General features: G+C 55.0%; 2 protein-coding genes across 4 annotated transcripts in view; one reads left to right on the top strand and one right to left on the bottom strand.

The window, feature by feature from the left end:
* Positions 1-13,586, top strand: part of KRI1 (KRI1 homolog) — a 27,105-nt gene extending 13,519 nt beyond the window's left edge. The window contains 7 exon segments of the mRNA XM_075577834.1: positions 2,682-2,760; positions 3,448-3,542; positions 3,716-3,866; positions 7,183-7,313; positions 7,464-7,528; positions 7,811-7,906; positions 8,203-13,586. Of these exon segments, the coding sequence (XP_075433949.1) occupies positions 2,682-2,760; positions 3,448-3,542; positions 3,716-3,866; positions 7,183-7,313; positions 7,464-7,528; positions 7,811-7,906; positions 8,203-9,223 (1,638 nt within the window). The 3' untranslated portion in view covers positions 9,224-13,586.
* ATG4D (autophagy related 4D cysteine peptidase) overlaps positions 13,182-21,824 on the bottom strand; it is a 23,836-nt gene continuing 15,193 nt past the window's right edge. For all 3 annotated transcript variants that reach the window (XM_075577447.1, XM_075577448.1, XM_075577446.1), the window contains 5 exons: positions 17,972-18,111; positions 16,298-16,376; positions 15,396-15,472; positions 14,957-15,076; positions 13,182-14,392 (listed from right to left, as the gene is read on the bottom strand). In XM_075577447.1, coding sequence (XP_075433562.1) covers positions 14,225-14,392; positions 14,957-15,076; positions 15,396-15,472; positions 16,298-16,376; positions 17,972-18,111 — 584 coding nt within the window. In that variant the 3' untranslated portion in view covers positions 13,182-14,224. The remainder of the gene's footprint in view (positions 14,393-14,956; positions 15,077-15,395; positions 15,473-16,297; positions 16,377-17,971; positions 18,112-21,824) is intronic.

Here is a 21,824-nt window from a genome sequence, read left to right as displayed (position 1 = left end):
AGGGGGAGGCTGGCACTTCCTGCGCTGTGTGTGAGGGGGAGGCTGGCACTGCCCGCTGTGTGTGAGGGGGAGGCTGGCACTGCCCGCTGTGTGTGAGGGGGAGGCTGGCACTGCCGCTGCCCGCGCTGTACCTGTGCTGTGTATACATGGCATGGTGTAGTAGTGTGTGTGAGGGGGAGGCTGGCACTGCCGCTGCCCGCGCTGTGTGTGAGGGGAGGCTGGCACTGCTGCTGCCCGCGCTGTACCTGTGCTGTGTATACATGTCATGGTGTAGTAGTGTGTGTGAGGGGGAGGCTGGCACTGCCGCTGCCCGCGCTGTGTGTGAGGGGGAGGCTGGCACTGCCGCTGTGTGTGAGGGAGGCTGGCACTGCCACGCTGTGTGTGAGGGGGAGGCTGGCACTGCCGCTGCCCGCGCTGTACCTGTGCTTTGTATACATGGCATGGTGTAGTAGTGTGTGTGAGGGGGAGGCTGGCACTGCCGCTGCCCGCTCTGTACCTGTGCTGTGTATACATGGCATGGTGTAGTAGTGTGTGTGAGGGGGAGGCTGGCACTGCCGCTGCCCGCTCTGTACCTGTGCTGTGTATACATGGCATGGTGTAGTAGTGTGTGTGAGGGGGAGGCTGGCACTGCCGCTGCCCGCGTTGTACCTGTGCTGTGTATACATGGCATGGTGTAGTAGTGTGTGTGTGAGGGGGAGGCTGGCACTACCGCTGCCCGCGCTGTACCTGTGATGTGTATACATGGCATTGTGTAGTAGTGTGTGTGTGGGGGAGGCTGGCACTGCCGCTGCCCGTGCTGTACCTGTGCTGTGTATACATGGCATGATGTAGTAGTGTGTGAGGGGGAGGCTGGCACTGCTGCTGCCCGCGCTATACCCATGCTGTGTATACATGGCATGGTGTAGTAGTGTGTGTGTGTGAGTGGGAGGCTGGCACTGCCGCTGCCCGCGCTGTACCTGTGCTGTGTATACATGGCATGGTGTAGTAGTGTGTGTGTGTGAGTGGGAGGCTGGCACTGCCGCTGCCCGCGCTGTACCTGTGCTGTGTATACATGGCATGGTGTAGTAGTGTGTGTGAGGGGGGGAGGCTGGCACTGCCCCTGCCCGTGCTGTACCTGTGCTGTGTATACATGGCATGGTGTAGTAGTGTGTGTGAGGGGGAGGCTGGCACTGCCGCTGCCCGCGCTGTACCTGTGCTGTGTATACATGGCATGGTGTAGTAGTGTGTGTGTGTGAGAGGGGGAGGCTGACACTGCCGCTGCCCGCGCTGTACCTGTGCTGTGTATACATGGCATGGTGTAGTAGTGTGTGTATGGGGGAGGCTGGCACTGCCGCTGCCCGCGCTGTACCTGTGCTGTGTATACATGTCATGGTGTAGTAGTGTGTGTGAGGGGGAGGCTGGCACTGCTGCTGCCCGCTCTGTACCTGTGCTGTGTATACATGTCATGGTGTAGTAGTGTGTGTGAGGGGGAGGCTGGCACTGCCGCTGCCCGCGCTGTACCTGTGCTTTGTATACATGGCATGGTGTAGTAGTGTGTGTGAGGGGGAGGCTGGCACAGCCGCTGCCCGCGCTGTACCTGTGCTGTGTATACATGGCATGGTGTAGTAGTGTGTGTGAGGGGGAGGCTGGCACTGCCGCTGCCCGCGCTGTACCTGTGCTGTGTATACATGGCATGGTGTAGTAGTGTGTGTGAGGGGGAGGCTGGCACTGCCGCTGCCCGTGCTGTACCTGTGCTGTGTATACATGGCATGGTGTAGTAGTGTGTGTGAGGGGGAGGCTGGCACTGCCGCTGCCCGCGCTGTACCTGTGCTGTGTATACATGGCATGGTGTAGTAGTGTGTGTGTGAGGGGGAGGCTGGCACTGCCGCTGCCCGCGCTGTACCTGTGCTGTGTATACATGGCATGGTGTAGTAGTGTGAGGGGGAGGCTGGCACTGGCGCTGCCCGCGCTGTACCTGTGCTGTGTATACATGTCATGGTGTAGTAGTGTGTGTGAGGGGGAGGCTGGCACTGCCGCTGCCCGCGCTGTACCTGTGCTGTGTATACATGGCATGGTGTAGTAGTGTGTGAGGGGGAGGCTGGCACTGCCGCTGCCCGCGCTGTACCTGTGCTGTGTATACATGGCATGGTGTAGTAGTGTGTGTGAGGGAGAGGTGGCACTGCCACTGCCCGCGCTGTACCTGTGCTGTGTATACATGGCATGGTGTAGTAGTGTGTGTGTGAGGGGGAGGCTGGCACTGCCGCTGCCCGCGCTGTACCTGTGCTGTGTATACATGGCATGGTGTAGTGTGTGTGTGTGAGGGGGAGGCTGGCACTGCCGCTGCCCGCGCTGTACCTGTGCTGTGTATACATGGCATGGTGTAGCAGTGTGTGTGAGGGGGAGGCTGGCACTGCCGCTGCCCGCGCTGTACCTGTGCTGTGTATACATGGCATGGTGTAGTAGTGTGTGTGTGAGGGGGAGGCTGGCACTGCCGCTGCCCGCGCTGTACCTGTGCTGTGTATACATGGCATGGTGTAGTAGTGTGTGAGGGGGGGAGGCTGGCACTGCCGCTGCCCGCGCTGTACCTGTGCTGTGTATACATGGTGTAGTAGTGTGTGTGAGGGGGAGGCTGGCACTGCCGCTGCCCACGGTGGGTGTGTGTGTGTGTCACTGCCGCTATATCAGACTCTTCTCTCTGACAGAAATGCTTCGGTGATGATTATTATGGGATTGAAGAGGAACAGAAACCACAGTTTGACGACGATGAGGAGGGATTGGAAGGTAAGGCTCTGCTGTTCCGGGGCGGCGAGCCCCCTCCCTCCCTCTTCTGTTCCCGGGGCAGCCCCCTCCCTCTGCTGTTCCCGGGGCGGCCGCTTCCCTCCCTCTGCTGTTCCTGGGGCGGGCCCCCTCCCTCCCTCTGCTGTTCCCGGGGCGGGCCCCCTCCCTCCCTCTGCTGTTCCCGGGACAGCCCCCTCCCTCCCTCTTCTGTTCCCGGGGCAGCCCCCTCCCTCCTTCTGCTGTTCCCGGGGCAGCCCCCTCCCTCCCTCTGCTGTTCCCGGGGCAGCCCCCTCCCTCCCTCCCTCTGCTGTTCCCGGGGCAGCCCCCTCCCTCCCTCCCTCTGCTGTTCCCGGGGCGGGCCCCCTCCCTCCCTCCCTCTGCTGTTCCCGGGGCGGGCCCCCTCCCTCCCTCCCTCTGCTGTTCCCGGGGCGGCCGCCTCCCTCCCTCCCTCTGCTGTTCCCGGGGCAGCCCCCTCCCTCCCTCTGCTGTTCCCGGGGCGGGCCCCCTCCCTCCCTCTGCTGTTCCCGGGGCGGCCCCCTCCCTCCCTCTGCTGTTCCCGGGGCAGCCCCCTCCCTCCCTCTGCTGTTCCCGGGGCAGCCCCCTCCCTCCCTCTGCTGTTCCCGGGGCGGGCCCCCTCCCTCCCTTTTTTGAACTTTGCAAACATCTCCCCCCTCTCTCCTCCCCAACCAGACGATTGGAACTGGGACACTTGGACTGGAGCTGAAGCTTTTATCTCATTGGAGGGAGCAGATGTCCAGCCGCACTGCGAGGACGCTAACTTTGTGGCATGTATTCCCTCTCCCTCTCCCTCTCTCTCTCCCTTTCCCTCTCTCCCCCCCCCCCTTTCTTTCCCTCTCCCCCCCCCCTTTCTTTCCCTCTACCCCCCTTTCTTTCCCTCTACCCCCCTTTCTTTCCCTCTCCCGTAAATTTGGGTAACCTCTCCTCCTCTCGCCTTCAGATGGACGCCGATTATGACCCCTCCGCTCCCCCCGGCCCCTCTCGCAAGGAGATGAAGAGACTGCGACAAGACGCGGAGCCGAGCGCCAAGAAGAGGAGAAAATCTAAGTTTGCAGAAGCCGTGAGCAGAAAGAAACCCGTGTTTAACCCCGGTGAGACCCGGTGACAGGGACGCGTGACACCCCCGGTGACTGGGACACGTGTGGCCTAATGACAGGGATGTGTTTTAATGGGTTCAAGGGTCAGTCTCACGTAGGCGCAAACTGACCTAATGACAATGACGTGTGCGTGCGTGCGTGCGTGTGCGTGTGCGTGTGTGTGTATAGATCTGTGTGTGGGTTCCCGGCTTTGACCTTGACCTGTGCGGGTGGTTTCCCGGCTTTGACCTTGCCCTGTGCGGGTGGATTCCCGGCTTTGACCTTGCCCTGTGCGGGTGGATTCCCGGTTTTGACCTTGCCCTGTGCGGGTGGATTCCCGGCTTTGACCTTGCCCTGTGCGGGTGGATTCCCGGCTTTGACCTTGCCCTGTGCGGGTGGATTCCCGGCTTTGACCTTGCCCTGTGCGGGTGGATTCCCGGCTTTGACCTTGCTCTGTGCGGGTGGTTTCCCGGCTTTGACCTTGCCCTGTGCGGGTGGATTCCCGGCTTTGACCTTGCTCTCTGTGCGGGTGGATTCCCGGCTTTGACCTTGCCCTGTGCGGGTGGATTCCCGGCTTTGACCTTGCCCTGTGCGGGTGGATTCCCGGCTTTGACCTTGCTCTGTGCGGGTGGATTCCCGGCTTTGACCTTGCCCTGTGCGGGTGGATTCCCGGCTTTGACCTTGCCCTGTGCGGGTGGTTTCCCGGCTTTGACCTTGCCCTGTGCGGGTGGATTCCCGGCTTTGACCTTGCCCTGTGCGGGTGGATTCCCGGCTTTGACCTTGCCCTGTGCGGGTGGATTCCCGGCTTTGACCTTGCTCTGTGCGGGTGGATTCCCGGCTTTGACCTTGCCCTGTGCGGGTGGTTTCCCGGCTTTGACCTTGCTCTGTGCGGGTGGATTCCCGGCTTTGACCTTGCCCTGTGCGGGTGGATTCCCGGCTTTGACCTTGCCCTGTGCGGGTGGATTCCCGGCTTTGACCTTGCCCTGTGCGGGTGGTTTCCCGGCTTTGACCTTGCCCTGTGCGGGTGGATTCCCGGCTTTGACCTTGCCCTGTGCGGGTGGATTCCCGGCTTTGACCTTGCCCTGTGCGGGTGGATTCCCGGCTTTGACCTTGCCCTGTGCGGGTGGATTCCCGGCTTTGACCTTGCCCTGTGCGGGTGGATTCCCGGCTTTGACCTTGCCCTGTGCGGGTGGATTCCCGGCTTTGACCTTGCCCTGTGCGGGTGAATTCCCGGCTTTGACCTTGCCCTGTGCGGGTGGATTCCCGGCTTTGACCTTGCTCTGTGCGGGTGGTTTCCCGGCTTTGACCTTGCCCTGTGCGGGTGGATTCCCGGCTTTGACCTTGCCCTGTGCGGGTGGATTCCCGGCTTTGACCTTGCTCTGTGCGGGTGGATTCCCGGCTTTGACCTTGCTCTGTGCGGGTGGATTCCCGGCTTTGACCTTGCTCTGTGCGGGTGGATTCCCGGCTTTGACCTTGCCCTGTGCGGGTGGATTCCCGGCTTTGACCTTGCCCTGTGCGGGTGGATTCTCGGCTTTGACCTTGCTCTGTGCGGGTGGATTCCCGGCTTTGACCTTGCCCTGTGCGGGTGGTTTCCCGGCTTTGACCTTGCCCTGTGCGGGTGGATTCCCGGCTTTGACCTTGCCCTGTGCGGGTGGATTCTCGGCTTTGACCTTGCTCTGTGCGGGTGGATTCCCGGCTTTGACCTTGCCCTGTGCGGGTGGATTCCCGGCTTTGACCTTGCTCTGTGCGGGTGGATTCCCGGCTTTGACCTTGCCCTGTGCGGGTGGATTCCCGGCTTTGACCTTGCTCTGTGCGGGTGGATTCCCGGCTTTGACCTTGCCCTGTGCGGGTGGATTCCCGGCTTTGACCTTGCTCTGTGCGGGTGGATTCCCGGCTTTGACCTTGCCCTGTGCGGGTGGATTCCCGGCTTTGACCTTGCTCTGTGAGGGTGGATTCCCGGCTTTGACCTTGCCCTGTGCGGGTGGATTCCCGGCTTTGACCTTGCCCTGTGCGGGTGGATTCCCGGCTTTGACCTTGCCCTGTGCGGGTGGATTCCCGGCTTTGACCTTGCCCTGTGCGGGTGGATTCTCGGCTTTGACCTTGCCCTGTGCGGGTGGATTCCCGGCTTTGACCTTGCCCTGTGCGGGTGGATTCCCGGCTTTGACCTTGCCCTGTGCGGGTGGATTCCCGGCTTTGACCTTGCTCTGTGCGGGTGGATTCCCGGCTTTGACCTTGCCCTGTGCGGGTGGATTCCCGGCTTTGACCTTGCCCTGTGCGGGTGGATTCCCGGCTTTGACCTTGCCCTGTGCGGGTGGATTCCCGGCTTTGACCTTGCTCTGTGCGGGTGGATTCCCGGCTTTGACCTTGCCCTGTGCGGGTGGATTCCCGGCTTTGACCTTGCCCTGTGCGGGTGGATTCCCGGCTTTGACCTTGCTCTGTGCGGGTGGATTCCCGGCTTTGACCTTGCCCTGTGCGGGTGGATTCCCGGCTTTGACCTTGCTCTCTGTGCGGGTGGATTCCTGGCTTTGACCTTGCCCTGTGCGGGTGGATTCCCGGCTTTGACCTTGCTCTGTGCGGGTGGATTCCCGGCTTTGACCTTGCCCTGTGCGGGTGGATTCCCGGCTTTGACCTTGCCCTGTGCGGGTGGATTCCCGGCTTTGACCTTGCCCTGTGCGGGTGGATTCCCGGCTTTGACCTTGCCCTGTGCGGGTGGATTCCCGGCTTTGACCTTGCCCTGTGCGGGTGGATTCCCGGCTTTGACCTTGCCCTGTGCGGGTGGATTCCCGGCTTTGACCTTGCCCTGTGCGGGTGGATTCCCGGCTTTGACCATGCCCTGTGCGGGTGGATTCCCGGCTTTGACCTTGCTCTGTGCGGGTGGATTCCCGGCTTTGACCTTGCCCTGTGCGGGTGGATTCCCGGCTTTGACCATGCCCTGTGCGGGTGGATTCCCGGCTTTGACCTTGCCCTGTGCGGGTGGATTCCCGGCTTTGACCTTGCCCTGTGCGGGTGGATTCCCGGCTTTGACCTTGCCCTGTGCGGGTGGATTCCCGGCTTTGACCTTGCCCTGTGCGGGTGGATTCCCGGCTTTGACCTTGCCCTGTGCCGGGCTTTGACCTTGCCCTGTGCCGGGCTTTGACCTTGCCCTGTGCGGGTGGATTCCCGGCTTTGACCTTGCTCTGTGCCGGGCTTTGACCTTGCCCTGTGCCCGGCTTTGACCTTGCCCTGTGCCCGGCTTTGACCTTGCCCTGTGCCGGACTTTGACCTTGCCCTGTGCCGGGCTTTGACCTTGCCCTGTGCCGGGCTTTGACCTTGCTCTCTGTGGCTCCCGCAGACGACGAGACCTTCCCGCAGTACCTGGAGGAATATTACCGGCTGGATTATGAGGATATTATTGACGACTTGCCGTGCCGATTTAAGTACCGCCAGGTGCTGCCCTGTGACTTTGGACTCACCACGGAGGAGGTGAGAGGGGGCGGGGTGCTGGGGATACACGCCATCTTTATAGGGGGCAGATCTGTGTTTGAAGGACTCAGGGTGGGGGGGGGATAGATATAGGTTTGCGTGCATATACACATATAATGTATTGATGTGCGTGTGTGTGTGCATATACAGATTTTGGCGGCTGACGACAAGGAGTTAAACAGATGGTGTTCCCTTAAGAAGACCTGCATGTACCGGTGAGTCCGCTGTGGCGACACTGCTCCGGTTCACTTTTATTTGTAACGGTCTCCATTTTTATTTCTTCCATTTGTATATTTGGGTGAAACGCAGCTCGGTCTGCAGGAAGCAGGGGGACGGTCTGTGCGGTACCATGGCCTGGGAGTGGGGGATTGTGCCTAAAGTGGAACGGCAGTGCACCGGGAGGGGAGGGTCTCGACGGGGGGGGGGGGGGAGGGTGGTAAGGGAGGGTCTTGGCGGTGCGCTGAGCAGGGAGTGAGAGGTGTGCATGTGTGTTACAGGTCAGAGAAGGAGGAGCGTCAGGATAAGGACGTGTACGACCAGAAAGGTCGGAACGTGTGGAAGAAACAGCAGATCTTAAAGTCTGTAACACAAAGGTGAGCCCTTCTAATACACATACCCACACACCCACACACCCACACACCCACACACCCACACACCCACACACATACTACTTATGTATACACACCGCGCCCTATAGTAATCCAGGACTGATCTCACACACAGTATTACATCCTCTATCCTAGCTCTGCAATTCCAAGACTAACCACACGTGCGCATACCCACCCGTGCCACCCTCTACCGGCCTTCTGCCAGCTACCTGCGCCATCACGCACTAATCGCACCCACTTATATGTGTAGACACACTAAGTTCTTCTGATCTTCCCCTCAGTGAGGAGACCACAGAGACCGTAACGTCGGCGAAATCTAAAGTTGGGAAGAAACGCAACGACGGACTAGAGGAGGAGGGGGAGAGAGCTGAGCCGCCGAGCACCGACACCACAGCGGCAACGTCAAGAAGCAACAAGGCGCCCGCAGGGGACCGAGAGATGGCTACGAGTCCTGGACGCAACAATACGCCCGCAGGGGGCCGAGGAATATCTACGAGTCTGGGACGCAACAAGGTGCCCGCAGGGGACCGAGAGATGGCTATGAGTCCAGGACGCAACAAGGCTCCCGCAGGGGACCGAAGGAAAGCAACGAGTCCGGGACGCAACAAGGCGCCCACAGGGGACCGAGGGATATCTACGAGTCCAGGACGCAACAAGGCGCCCGCAGGGGACCGAAGGAAAGCAACGAGTCCGGGACGCAACAAGGCGCCCACAGGGGACCGAGGGATATCTACGAGTCCAGGACGCAACAAGGCGCCCGCAGGGGACCGAGGGATATCTACGAGTCCAGGACGCAACAAGGCGCCCGCAGGGGACCGAGGGAAAGCAACGAGTCCGGGATGCAACAAGGCGCCCGCAGGGGACCGAGGGAAAGCAACGAGTCCGGGGCGCAACAAGGCGCCCGCAGGGGACCGAGGGAAAGCAACGAGTCCGGGATGCAACAAGGCGCCCGTAGGGGACCGAGGGAAAGCAACGAGTCCGGGGCGCAACAAGGCGCCCGTAGGGAGCGGACAGATAGTGGTGAAGCCCGGTGGAAAAAGAGCGAGATCAGCGGAACAGAAGAAACGCCAGGGGGAGACTGGTGCTGGTCCGTGCCCACGGGGGGAGAAGAGGAGCAGGTTGGGGAGGAAGGGCGGGCGGTTGCTGGGCACGACGGTGAAGCTAGGGGGGCGAGAGTTCAGCGGGCAGAGGCTGTGGGCGTACGGCCTGAACCCGAAGAGGCTGAAATACAGGCAGCTGGGCAGAGAGAGGAGGAAGATCAGGGAGCAACAGAGCAAGCACCCGGGCAGCAAGGCGGACTAAGGGTGGGGGGGGCGTCGGCGCCGAGCCTGGGCGAGGCTACGGTTACCTTCCGCTTTATCCAACCAGGTCTGTGGTACTCGCAGGTTATCCCGCGCTGTATAATGATGCGGAGTATCCCTACACACTGATAATGAACATGTTCTGCTGTATGATGACGCGGAGTATCTATATGTTGACAATGAACACGCTGCTGTGTACAATGATTCTGAGTATCTTGTTCATGGGTAGCAGGCCCCTATGGCAACAAAGGGGTTTAACGCGTGAGGGTTACATTCATTTACCCTGCAGCATGTTAACGTCCGACAACGTATTGGGGGGGAGGAAGGGGGACACTTATCCACCAATGGTTTGGTTCCTCCTGCAACCCTCCATGGCGGCCATGTTGTTATAGGTGTCTCCTCCGAACTGGGGGTAGGTTAGGAATCCAGGCACCTAGTTATAGAAAACACGTCTCACCATCTCAAACAAAGCTAGATGACAAATAATGGGGGTACACCCCCCGTTCCTCCTTTGGTTTTGGAAGTCGTACCTAGGAACCGAGTCTGAGTAGAGAGGGGGGGACAACTTCTCTTTTCTACAGTTTTAACCCAACTGCGGTTTGTTTCCCATGTCTGAGGAAGCATAGAAGACAGAGACTGGACTCTCCCGTGGACTTGATGACCGATAACGTACATTCCTTTTGAAGATCAATGTTTCAGTCCTGACATGGCCAAAAGGTCCATCTTGAGAGAGGTCCATGTCCGGACTGAAACGTCATCTCTCTTAAAAGAAAGGTACTTTATTTCTGGGGGACACTGCTAGCAGCACATCGCCCTGAGCAGAGTCCTCGTTATACTTCTAACGAACTACCCCCCCCCCCCCCTCCCAGGAAGCAGCGGGTCCTCACGCTGCGTAGTGAAAGTGTCTTTGCCGGACGCAGAAACCAAGGCGTTTTCCTCGAGATCGGTCTTGTTGGTATATGTAAATGAACATCTGTGGGATCTAGCGATGGATGGGAAATCTAGTTCCACTACTTTTAACATCCACCTCAAGCGATTTTTTTCATTTATTGACAGCACGGCCTCATATGCTGTAGCGCGGTACAATAGGGTTGGAGAACGAAAACAAACATTAACATACGTCGTTACTGCGGGTAAGGAAGGCCCTGGCCCCCACGCAGCTTAGACTCTGTTAGGAAGGGTAGCGGGAGCCATAGGCTACAGGGGGGGTGAGAAGGTAGGGGTGTTCCCGAGAGCTGCTTGGGAGTTGGCGTTGGGAGAAGAAGGAAGTGGTATTGTGCAGAGGTAGAGCAGGTAATGTGGGAAGATGACCGTACTGCAATATACATCGGAAATGTTTTACCTAAGACCAGTAACAGAGCAGCTGTAACGGAAGCAGACGGCTGCGACTCCGACATTGTTTCTGAAGTGAGAACAGCCGAGCAGCAAACAGACCCCTCACAGCAGAGATGAGAGAGAGAGAGAGGGGCTGACGATATCCAGGTCGGTGAAGTGGGCTGGTCTTCCTGATTCGTCTTTCAATGAAGTACCTGTTTTAAAAGCTCGTTGAGCGGTTTTAGCTTCAATACGGCTCTTAATCCTGTGGTGGATTTTGCCACCTGGAAGAAAAATGGAGTAAGTGCCCTTATCTCTTGGTAGATTTTGTACAGTGTCTATTGCTGCGTTACCAGTAGGTCATTGACGGTTCTCCAAAGCGTCTGCGATGTGGGCATTCTTGAACTGTCTCCAACATTCCCTTGAGGTTGTTCTACAATTGCTAGAGAATAAACCTTGAGTGATCCCCGTAGTCACACAAGCGGTGGATGTCATCTGGCACCAGTGTTCTTGAATCCGTCTGAGCCTACCCACCCATTGGACACTGGACTCCAGAACCGGGCTCTGATCTTCAGGAGCTCTGCTTCCTGTTTTGCTTGTCTGGGTTTCATGCTGAAAGGTGGCGGTGGTTGGCTAATCCAGGATCTGCTTCCCTGCTTTGTAGGCCCTGCCCTCTTGAAAGGTTTTGACTTGGTGGACTTCTCTCTTGGGGTAATATCAAATCCAGTGCCTCCCTCAAAACAGATATGGTAATGAAATGGCTTATGTTCAGAGATGGTGTCAGCTGGTCCATCATCTACTCCACAGTCCTCTTCTCGCAGATACCGATTGTGCAAAGGCTCTTTCTAAATCTTATCTACTCTGTGAGGGCATTACACCTTTTAAAATAAGCAGTTGTCCTGAGCCAAAACGCAACTATGTTTAGGTCAATGGACACCTTGGTTATCAGGTTTATCTCCCCCAATGGAATGGGCAGGGTGCATTTTCCCAGCATGCAATTATCCCCTCTCATCCAAGATTAATTAAAAATAAAAACCGATTCCGGTGGCACGCCAATGTCAAAGTCCGTCACGTCTTTTGACCATCACATAATCCTTATTTCCAGATACGAAATTCAGCATTCGGTTTTGTCACGTTTATTTGTCCGAGTATTACTTGCAGATATCAGTATACAATATTCAAGTTCTTACATGAGCTTTTCACACTATGGCGATTGTCATCTGCTCTTTCCAAGACCATCTCACTCTCGGGGTGGGATCCTATTTCCACTTGTTCCTCTCCCTAGATGAAATCCTCCTCTCTCTCTCTCTCTGGATAGAATCCTCTCCCCTCTTCCTAGATTAAGTCCTCCTCTGTCCCTGGATGAAAGACTCTTCTCCAACTGGTCTCTCCCCCTTGATGGGATCCTCCTTTTCTCTCTGGATGGAATGCTCTCCTGTTCTCCCTCTGGATAGAATCCTCTTCTCATCCTCCTGTTTCTCTACGGATAGAAAAGCCTCTCCTCTCTCCCTGGATAGAATCCTCTTCTGCGCCTATTCATTCTCTCGTTCTCGCTCCCCCTCTCTCGTTCTCACTCTCTCTTGTGTGTTCTCTCTCTCTCTCGTGTTCTCTCTCTCTCTCGTGTTCTCTCTCTCTCGTGTTCTCTCTCTCTCTCGTGTTCTCTCTCTCTCTCGTGTTCTCTCTCTCTCTCTCGTGTTCTCTCTCTCTCTCTCTCTCTCGTGTTCTCTCTCTCGTGTTCTCTCTCTCTCGTGTTCTCTCTCTCTCTCTCTCGTGTTCTCTCTCTCTCTCTCGTGTTCTCTCTCTCTCTCTCTCTCGTGTTCTCTCTCTCTCTCTCTCGTGTTCTCTCTCTCTCTCTCTCGTGTTCTCTCTCTCTCTCTCTCTCTCGTGTTCTCTCTCTCTCTCTCTCGTGTTCTCTCTCTCTCTCTCTCGTGTTCTCTCTCTCTCTCTCTCGTGTTCTCTCTCTCTCTCTCGTGTTCTCTCTCTCTCTCTCTCGTGTTCTCTCTCTCTCTCTCTCGTGTTCTCTCTCTCTCTCTCTCGTGTTCTCTCTCTCGTGTTCTCTCTCTCTCTCTCTCGTGTTCTCTCTCTCTCTCTCTCTCTCTCGTGTTCTCTCTCTCTCTCTCTCTCTCTCTCTCTCTCTCGTGTTCTCTCTCTCTCTCTCGTGTTCTCTCTCTCTCTCTCTGGAATCCTCTAACTGATCTAGTCTTTTATGCAAAGAAAACTACCTGCATAGCTATTCGAAGTATTATCCTGAATGGTCTTTACATGTTTAAAAAGATACTACTTATACATGTCACGTAGATCAAGTCAGGCGCCCAAACTACCATCAGAACCCACCATAGTCCTCAACATTGTCAGTCTTCTGCTATCCACAGCTGTCTGGAATATACTCTTACCCACAATGCTATTATCGGCGCGAGCCACATTCTTGCCTTCCAAAGAGAGTATAGGACAGCCGTCTCCATACTCACTGGGATTATAATTTCTAACGGACTCGACCACGCTGCTTTGACACAGATGTTTGGTTTCCCCGATCTGCCCGAGACTTGGCAGGTGGCCGCGAGTCCTTGTGCTACATCCCACACGGGAGAAGGAGGTACGATGGTCAAAGGGCGACTCGGAAGGAAATAAACAAACGTTGAAAAGGCCCCATTTAAAGAGTTTATTCCCTCAGATAAATAAAATAGTTTCTTTAGAATATACAGATTTGAACTTTTTTTTTCTTTCCCAGTTTAAAATTGACATGAAGACAAACATATATATATACCAGTGTGTATTGCCTTGTAAAAACCCTGTTAAATTGTCCTACAGGAGTTAGGTTACCAAAAGCCTCTTTAAAATTCTCTGTTGGGCACGTAGTGAGAACCTAACGTCTGCAGTGTACCTAAGGAGCAGGGAATGAAGAGGATACCCCCCCCCCATTGATGGTGGGGGTTTAGCTGCCTATTTTCTATATAGATTTGGGATCACTTGGATCCCGCACATCTAACGGTTGATTGGATAACTTAAGTGGATTTAAAAAAAAAATGTTTTACTTAAAAGATCTGATTTTTTATTTATAAATCCTACATACCTACGGGTTTGGGTCAGGGGCGGGGGGGAAACCGGACGTGTGGTGATGTTAAAGGGTTAATCCCACACAGGACCCTAGTGACGTGTTTAATGAGTTAAAGGGGCCTCGTCCCTTTCGGACAACATGACCCAATGACATTTTTAACGGGTTATAGGATCAGCCCCCCTCGTTGGGGCAGAGTGACCTAATGCCAGTGCTGTGCTGAAGCAGGGGAGTTGGGCAACTTCAGTCCTCAAGGGCCAGGTTTTCAGGATATCCCCGCTGCAGCACAGGTGGCTCAGTCAATGACTGCACCGCCTGTGCTGAAGCAGGGATAACCTGACCTGTTGGTGGCCCTTGACTGGAGCGGCTCAGCCCCACGTAGGAGTAAAGTGACGGGTTATAGGGTCAGTCTAGCTTGGGATGACAGAGACATGTTAACTTTGCTATGTATGTAGGACTGATCATTTAACCCATTAAAAACCATCCCTATAACTGCCCCTTCCTCCTGCAGTATTGAACAGGTTAACAGTACGCGGAGCATTCAACGTTGGCTCCCCGCCGTCAGCAAAGCGCGCGCCTGCGAACACAGAGCACGGGGTGAACGCTGCCTGTTTATCGGATTCCCGCTGGGGGGGGCTATAGAAATACAAACTCGTCGGAGCTGAGTTTTTTCGCCAGTCTCGCTCTCGGGGGCCGAGCGGGCGTGTGAGAGCAGCGGTGGGATCCTTCCTCGTATTCCTGAGCCTGTCCGTCCGCGATGCTGAAGATGGGATATTTCTCCTCTGCTGTCGGAGAACCCAACACCTACACAGGAGAGGAGAATGGGCAAATATTTATTCACGTGTTCTTGCTGGTCCGATATGTCGGCCTCGCAAAATGTGTTACAATATCTCTCTCCATCCATGATTTTTTCCCCCATCCCCACCCACTATCCATCTCCGACCACCCACTCACCCTCTGTCCATCTCCGCCCACCCACCATCTATATATACCGCCCGCCGTCTTATCCCCACCCACCATCTCTCCACCCACCCACCCACCATCTATCTCTCCGTCCGCCATCTATCCATCTACGCCCACCTATCTCCGACCTGCCATCCATCCATCCATGCCCGCCATCCATCCAACAACCCCCGCCATCCATCCATGCCCGCCCACCATCCATCTCTGTATGACCGCCCACCATCCATCTCTGTATGACCGCCCACCATCTATCTCCGCATGTGTGCCCACCCAGCCACCATTTATCTATCTCTGCCCGTCATCTATCCATCTCCGCATGCCTGCCATCTCAACCCGGCCACCCACCACCTCTCATCTATCTCTGGGAGCCCACGCTGGCCTGGCAAGGTTAGGGGTGCAACTTACCCGCGACAGATCTGCGCAAAGAGTGGCAAAGTCTGTCCGATTTCTACTGTAGAACGCGATGGTGCAACTGGGGTCCATCCGGGTAATGGAGATTTTCCGTGGGGAATTACAGTGAAAAGACTGGGGGAGAAGGACATACAGAGACGTCGTCAGGGACACATACCCCTCACCCCCTCCTAATACACAGATATACGTGTCCATCTCTCACCCTCTCCTACTACACAGACATCAGGGACACTTACCCCTCACACCCTCCAAATACACAGACATCAGGGACACGTACCTCTCACAATACACAGCCATCGGACACGTATCTCTCACAATACACAGCCATCAGGGACACGTACCTCTCAGCCTCTCCTAATAGAGGGATATGGACACATATCTCTCATTCCTTCCTAATACACAGGCATCAGGGAAACATCCCCCCCTCACTCACCTCTAACGGAAAGTCATCTTTGCTGGTATCAATGTATGGCTGACAGTAGTGGGGGTCCAGGTATAACAGATAATTATCTGGAAGAGAATGAACTCTGCCATGTATAATGATGCTGAGTATCTCTATGCACTGAAAATGAACACGCTGCGCTGTATAATGGAGGCAGAGTATCTATAGACGGATAATGCACACACCGCACTGTATAATGGAGGCAGAGTATCTATAGACGGATAATGCACACACCGCGCTGTATAATGGAGGCAGAGTATATATAGACGGATAATGCACACGCCGCGCTGTATAATGGAGGCAGAGTATATATAGACGGATAATGCACACACCGCGCTGTATAATGGAGGCAGAGTATCTATAGACGGATAATGCACACACCGCGCTGTATAATGGAGGCAGAGTATATATAGACGGATAATGCACACGCCGCGCTGTATAATGGAGGCAGAGTATATATAGACGGATAATGCACACACCGCACTGTATAATGGAGGCAGAGTATCTATAGACGGATAATGCACACACCGCGCTGTATAATGGAGGCAGAGTATCTATAGACGGATAATGCACACGCCGCGCTGTATAATGAGGAAGAGTATCTATAGACGGATAATGCACACGCCGCGCTGTATAATGAGGCAGAGTATATATAGACGGATAATGCACACGCCGCGCTGTATAATGAGGCAGAGTATATATAGACGGATAATGCACACGCCGCGCTGTATAATGAGGCAGAGTATATATAGACGGATAATGCACACACCGCACTGTATAATGAGGCAGAGTATCTATAGACGGATAATGCACACGCCGCGCTGTATAATGAGGCAGAGTATATATAGACGGATAATGCACACGCCGCGCTGAATAATGAATCTCTCACATACCTTGGTAGCCAACAAAATACAGCGAGTGTTTTGGTTTTCCTCCGATAATACCCAGACAGGACGGCAGCCGCAGGAACTCCTGGGGAAGGCAGAAGATGTCCCAGTGGTGAGATCTCATGTCCCATAGCTCCCTCCTGTCTGTGTCACTGTGTCACCCTGCGGGGGGAGGGACAGACTCCATATCCCATAGCTCCCTCCTGTCTGTGTCACCCTGCGGGGGGAGGGACAGACTCCATGTCCCACAGCTCCCTCCTGTCTGTGTCACTGTGTCACCCTGCAGGGGGAGGGACAGACTCCATGTCCCATAGCTCCCTCCTGTCTGTGTCACTGTGTCACCCTGCGGGGGGAGGGACAGACTCCATATCCCATAGCTCTCTCCTGTCTGTGTCACTGTGTCACCCTGCGGGGGGAGGGACAGACTCCATGTCCCATAGCTCCCTCCTGTCTCACTGTGTCACCCTGCGGTGAGAGGGACAGACTCCATGTCCCACAGCTCCCTCCTGTCTGTGTCACTGTGTCACCCTGCAGGGGGAGGGACAGACTCCATGTCCCATAGCTCCCTCCTGTCTGTGTCACTGTGTCACCCTGCGGGGGGAGGGACAGACTCCATATCCCATAGCTCTCTCCTGTCTGTGTCACTGTGTCACCCTGCAGTGGGAGGGACAGACTCCATGTCCCATAGCTCCCTCCTGTCTGTGTCACTGTGTCACCCTGCGGGGGGAGGGACAGACTCCATATCCCATAGCTCTCTCCTGTCTGTGTCACTGTGTCACCCTGCGGTGGGAGGGACAGACTCCATGTCCCACAGCTCCCTCCTGTCTGTGTCACTGTGTCTCCCTGCGGGGGGGGGGACGGGGGGGGTCACTGTGTCACCCTGCGGGGGGAGGGACAGACTCCATGTCCCATAGCTCCCTCCTGTCTGTGTCACTGTGTCACCCTGCGGTGGGAGGGACAGACTCCATGTCCCATAGCTCCCTCCTGTCTGTGTCACTGTGTCACCCTGCGGTGGGAGGGACAGACTCCATGTCCCATAGCTCCCTCCTGTCTGTGTCACTGTGTCACCCTGCGGGGGAGGGACAGACTCCACGTCCCATAGCTCCCTCCTGTCTGTGTCACTGTGTCACCCTGCGGGGTAGGGACAGACTCCACGTCCCATAGCTCCCTCCTGTCTGTGTCACTGTGTCACCCTGCGGGGGGAGGGACAGACTCCACGTCCCATAGCTCCCTCCTGTCTGTGTCACTGTGTCACCCTGCGGTGGGAGGGACAGACTCCATGTCCCATAGCTCCCTCCTGTCTGTGTCACTGTGTCACCCTGCGGGGGAGGGACAGACTCCATGTCCCATAGCTCCCTCCTGTCTGTGTCACCCTGTGGTGGGAGGGACAGACTCCATGTCCCATAGCTCCCTCCTGTCTGTGTCACTGTGTCACCCTGCGGGGGGAGGGACAGACTCCATGTCCCATAGCTCCCTCCTGTCTGTGTCACTGTGTCACCCTGCGGGGGGAGGGACAGACTCCGTGTCCCATAGCTCCCTCCTGTCTGTGTCACTGTGTCACCCTGCGGGGGAGGGACAGACTCCATGTCCCATAGCTCCCTCCTGTCTGTGTCACTGTGTCACCCTGCGGTGGGAGGGACAGACTTCATAGGCTGTAGGTTTGGGTATAGAAGACATTACCTTAATACACATTGTATACACCGGGTTGAAGCTTTCACCCCCCAGACGCACAGGCACCAGGATTATAACTGCCCTCCCTCTGCTGGTATCCGAGGCGGAGTCCCCTCCATCCAATAACTGCTCCACATCTGTCCTGTACACTGAGACCGCACAGAGAGGTGAGTACAGACAGCGGTAGTGCCAGCCACACACCCCCCCCCCCCCCTTTCCCCACAGGTACAGCGCGGGCAGCGGCAGTGTCAGCCTCCCCCTCTCACTACTACTGCACCGTGACATGTATACACAGCACAGGTACAGCGCGGGCAGCGGCAGTGTCAGCCTCCCCCTCTCACTACTACTGCACCGTGACATGTATACACAGCACAGGTACAGTGCGGGCAGCGGCAGTGCCAGCCTCCCCCCTCTCACACACACTACACCATGCCATGTGTACACAGCACAGGTACAGCGCGGGCAGCGGCAGTGTCAGCCTCCTCCTCACACACTACTACACCATGACATGTATACACAGCACAGGTACAGCGCGGGCAGCGGCAGTGCCAGCCTCCCCCTCACACACACTACTACACCATGCCATGCATACACAGCACAGGTACAGCGCGGGCAGCGGCAGTGCCAGCCTCCCCCTCACACACACTGCTACACCATGCCATGTGTACACAGCACAGGTACAGCGCGGGCAGCGGCAGTGCCAGCCTCCCCCCTCACACACTACTACACCATACCATGCATACACAGCACAGGTACAGCGCGGGCAGCGGCAGTGCCAGCCTCCCCCACACACACACTACTACACCATGCCATGTATACACAGCACAGGTACAGCGCGGGCAGCGGCAGTGCCAGCCTCCCCCACACACACACTACTACACCATGCCATGTATACACAGCACAGGTACAGCGCGGGCAGTGGCAGTGCCAGCCTCCCACACACACACTACTACACCATGCCATGTATACACAGCACAGGTACAGTGCGGGCAGCGGCAGTGCCAGCCTCCCACACACACACTACTACACCATGGGCATGTATACACAGCACAGGTACAGCGCGGGCAGCGGCAGTGCCAGCCTCCCCCTCACACACACTACTACACCATGCCATGTATACACAGCACAGGTACAGCGCGGGCAGCGGCAGTGCCAGCCTCCCCCTCACACACAGGAAGGGGAGGAGCTGTGAGCCACGATGGCGGCAGACCCTGGAGGAGGGAGAAGAGTGGGAACCAGGTCTCAAGCTAATCTGAATTTGGAAAATAAAGTTTCCCTGGAAATTAAAGCGCAGAAACTTTTGCAAAAGAAAGTCAGAAAATATGGAAAAAGATGAATGAAAACTTTGAGCAGAAAGAAGCTGAAATGGAGAATACTGAAAGTCCGGCTCAGAACCAGACGGGTAAGAGAACTGCGGCTAAAACCAGCACAAGACCTAATGAAGCCAGGAGTAAAAGGCAGGCAGAACATGAGAAAAGGAGACTTGGGGTCACAGAAAATGTTATCCCACAAATTTGTAAGGACATACACACTAATGCACAGGCAACTGCAGCTACACTTGACATAGAGACCCCGCAAGCAACTGCACCTGACACAATGACCCTGTATACAACTGTACCTGTGACAGAGACCCTGCATACAGCTGCACCGGAAACAGAGACCCTGTATACAACTGTACCTGATACAGAGACACTGCATACAACTGTACCTGACACAGAAACACTACAAGCAGCTGAGGGGAGCAGACAGGTGCAGGAATTAGCAGCCACACCCAAGGCAGACACACTGCGAACAGCCCAGGCTGAGAGCCTGAATAATGCTGGCAATACACCTGAGACAGAGCAGCAAACAGCCCAAGCACAGGAAGAAGTGTCTGAAGTGGAAATGGCTGAAGCAGGGGAGAACGCTGAAGCAGTGGAGGCACAAGAAATGGAGATTCCTAAAGTGGGAGAGAAATCCATACAGCCTGCAGCAGCACCAAAGCCCTTGGCAGAAACAGGAGCGGCAAAGTCCTTAGGTGAAGCAGGAAATGCAGCAAAACCAACAGGAGCGGCTGAGCCAGCTCCCCCCCCAGCAGTCAGCATGGAGTACTAGACGCCCAGGTACATCTTATATGTCATTTGATGATGCCAGAAAGCGCAGGAACGTAGTCAGGCTGCATTATTGTGGGGATATGGTTCCTATACCGGACAGATTTGTCATAGGAAAGGACTTGATCAAAGTTTCTCTTGGCTTCCAACCCAGTGAGGTGTATGCTTTGTTACATGCTCCTAATAGCAGGAACTATGAAGTCAGCTTTAAGACACCAGAAGGACTAGAAAAATTCTGGTTTCGTTACAGAGAAGTGAAGGATAATCCAGAATGGGAATTCTTTAAAGTTATCCAAGTATCTCGCCCTGTGACCGTGGAAGTTAATATTAACTTTGATATTGAGACTGTAGCGGTTGAAGATATATGTTTTTGGCTGCAAAGACAGTGCGATGTTCAGTCTGGTCCAGTGAAAAATATGGACACTGACTATTTCTGGAATGGAGGCTACAAGTTTAAAGTTAAACTTAGATACACACACAATGTGGCATGTCACCTCCCAAACGCCATATATATTGGAAGGGATCGCGGGCGATGTTTTTATTGGGGACAGCCTAAAAAGTGTTTTAAATGTGATTCCCCCAGGCACTTAAGCTCAGCGTGTGATAAAATCAGATGTACTTTATGTGGTTCAATTGGTCATCACAGCTCTGAGTGTGACAAGGACATTGTCTGCAACCTGTGCTATAAATGTGGTCATTCCTTTAAAGATTGCCCAGAAGCCGAACACAACCATTATGGGCAGAATGACACAGAGTCATCAGAAAGTCTTCAACTTGCACCTGCAGAAGAGGTTTTAAAGTCTTAAAGACATATACGCTTCCAGCCCAAAGGGGGTCAGACAGAGAACACAGGAGGGATGAGTTATGTACCAAACACAGAGAATTCTACTCAGGAAGGTGATGTAACCTGCAAGGATGGCGGCGAACCCTGCAAAGATGGCGCTAATGAATGGGAAACAATATCAAATAAAAACAAGACTGCCCAAACCAGCTCAGCTGGAAAGAAAACTTCAAAAACTGGAGATAAAGGAACTGTCCAAGAAGAGATCTCACTGCACAATGCATATGAGGTATTGGAGGAAAAGAGTTGGGGCGAAAAGATGGATGACGCAGACCCCGATATGTCGGACAGTCAGACCTCGCAGCAGTCTGGATCTATTCAAGATATTGAGATGGCCGGACCATCAAATAAGAGAAATCTGCCATCAGAGAGTCCCCCCGGGAGAAAGAAAATGGTCAAAAAGAAAAATGGTGCTAAAAAGAAAAAAAAAAGGGTGGTGGTGATTCACTAAATATGCCAAAGTGCCCCTCTCCGCTGAAGGCGGTAACTATTAATGTCAATAGTATTAAGGGGGAAAAGACCCGGACTGAAGCCTTTTCTATTCTGAAGGACTTTAAGAATTAGATTTTCTTTTTGCAGGAAACTTGCCTGATTACTTTGTGTTATTTATCTATCAGTAAAGTGTATATAACAGGGGGAATCTGAGAGGTTGGAGAGATACGTTTAGATATCTTTGGAAGGGAATCTCTGTAAGATACAATGTAATGTTTGTGATTCTCTGGATGCTATTCTGTAAGTATTGTGTGTATTTGTAAATAATTGTATTTTGTATTTAAAATAAAAAAAGATTCCCCTCACACACACACTACTACACCATGACATGTATACACAGCAGAGGAAGTGCCACACACAGCCACACACACACACACTCCATGCCATGTATACACAGCACAGGTACAGCGCGGGCAGCGGCAGTGCCAGCCTCCCCCTC

Source organism: Ascaphus truei, chromosome 20 (genome assembly GCF_040206685.1).
Source record: "Ascaphus truei isolate aAscTru1 chromosome 20, aAscTru1.hap1, whole genome shotgun sequence".
Lineage (NCBI taxonomy): Eukaryota > Metazoa > Chordata > Amphibia > Anura > Ascaphidae > Ascaphus > Ascaphus truei.
The sequence above is the reverse complement of the archived record's forward strand: the minus strand, read 5'-3'. Positions and strand labels throughout refer to the sequence as shown.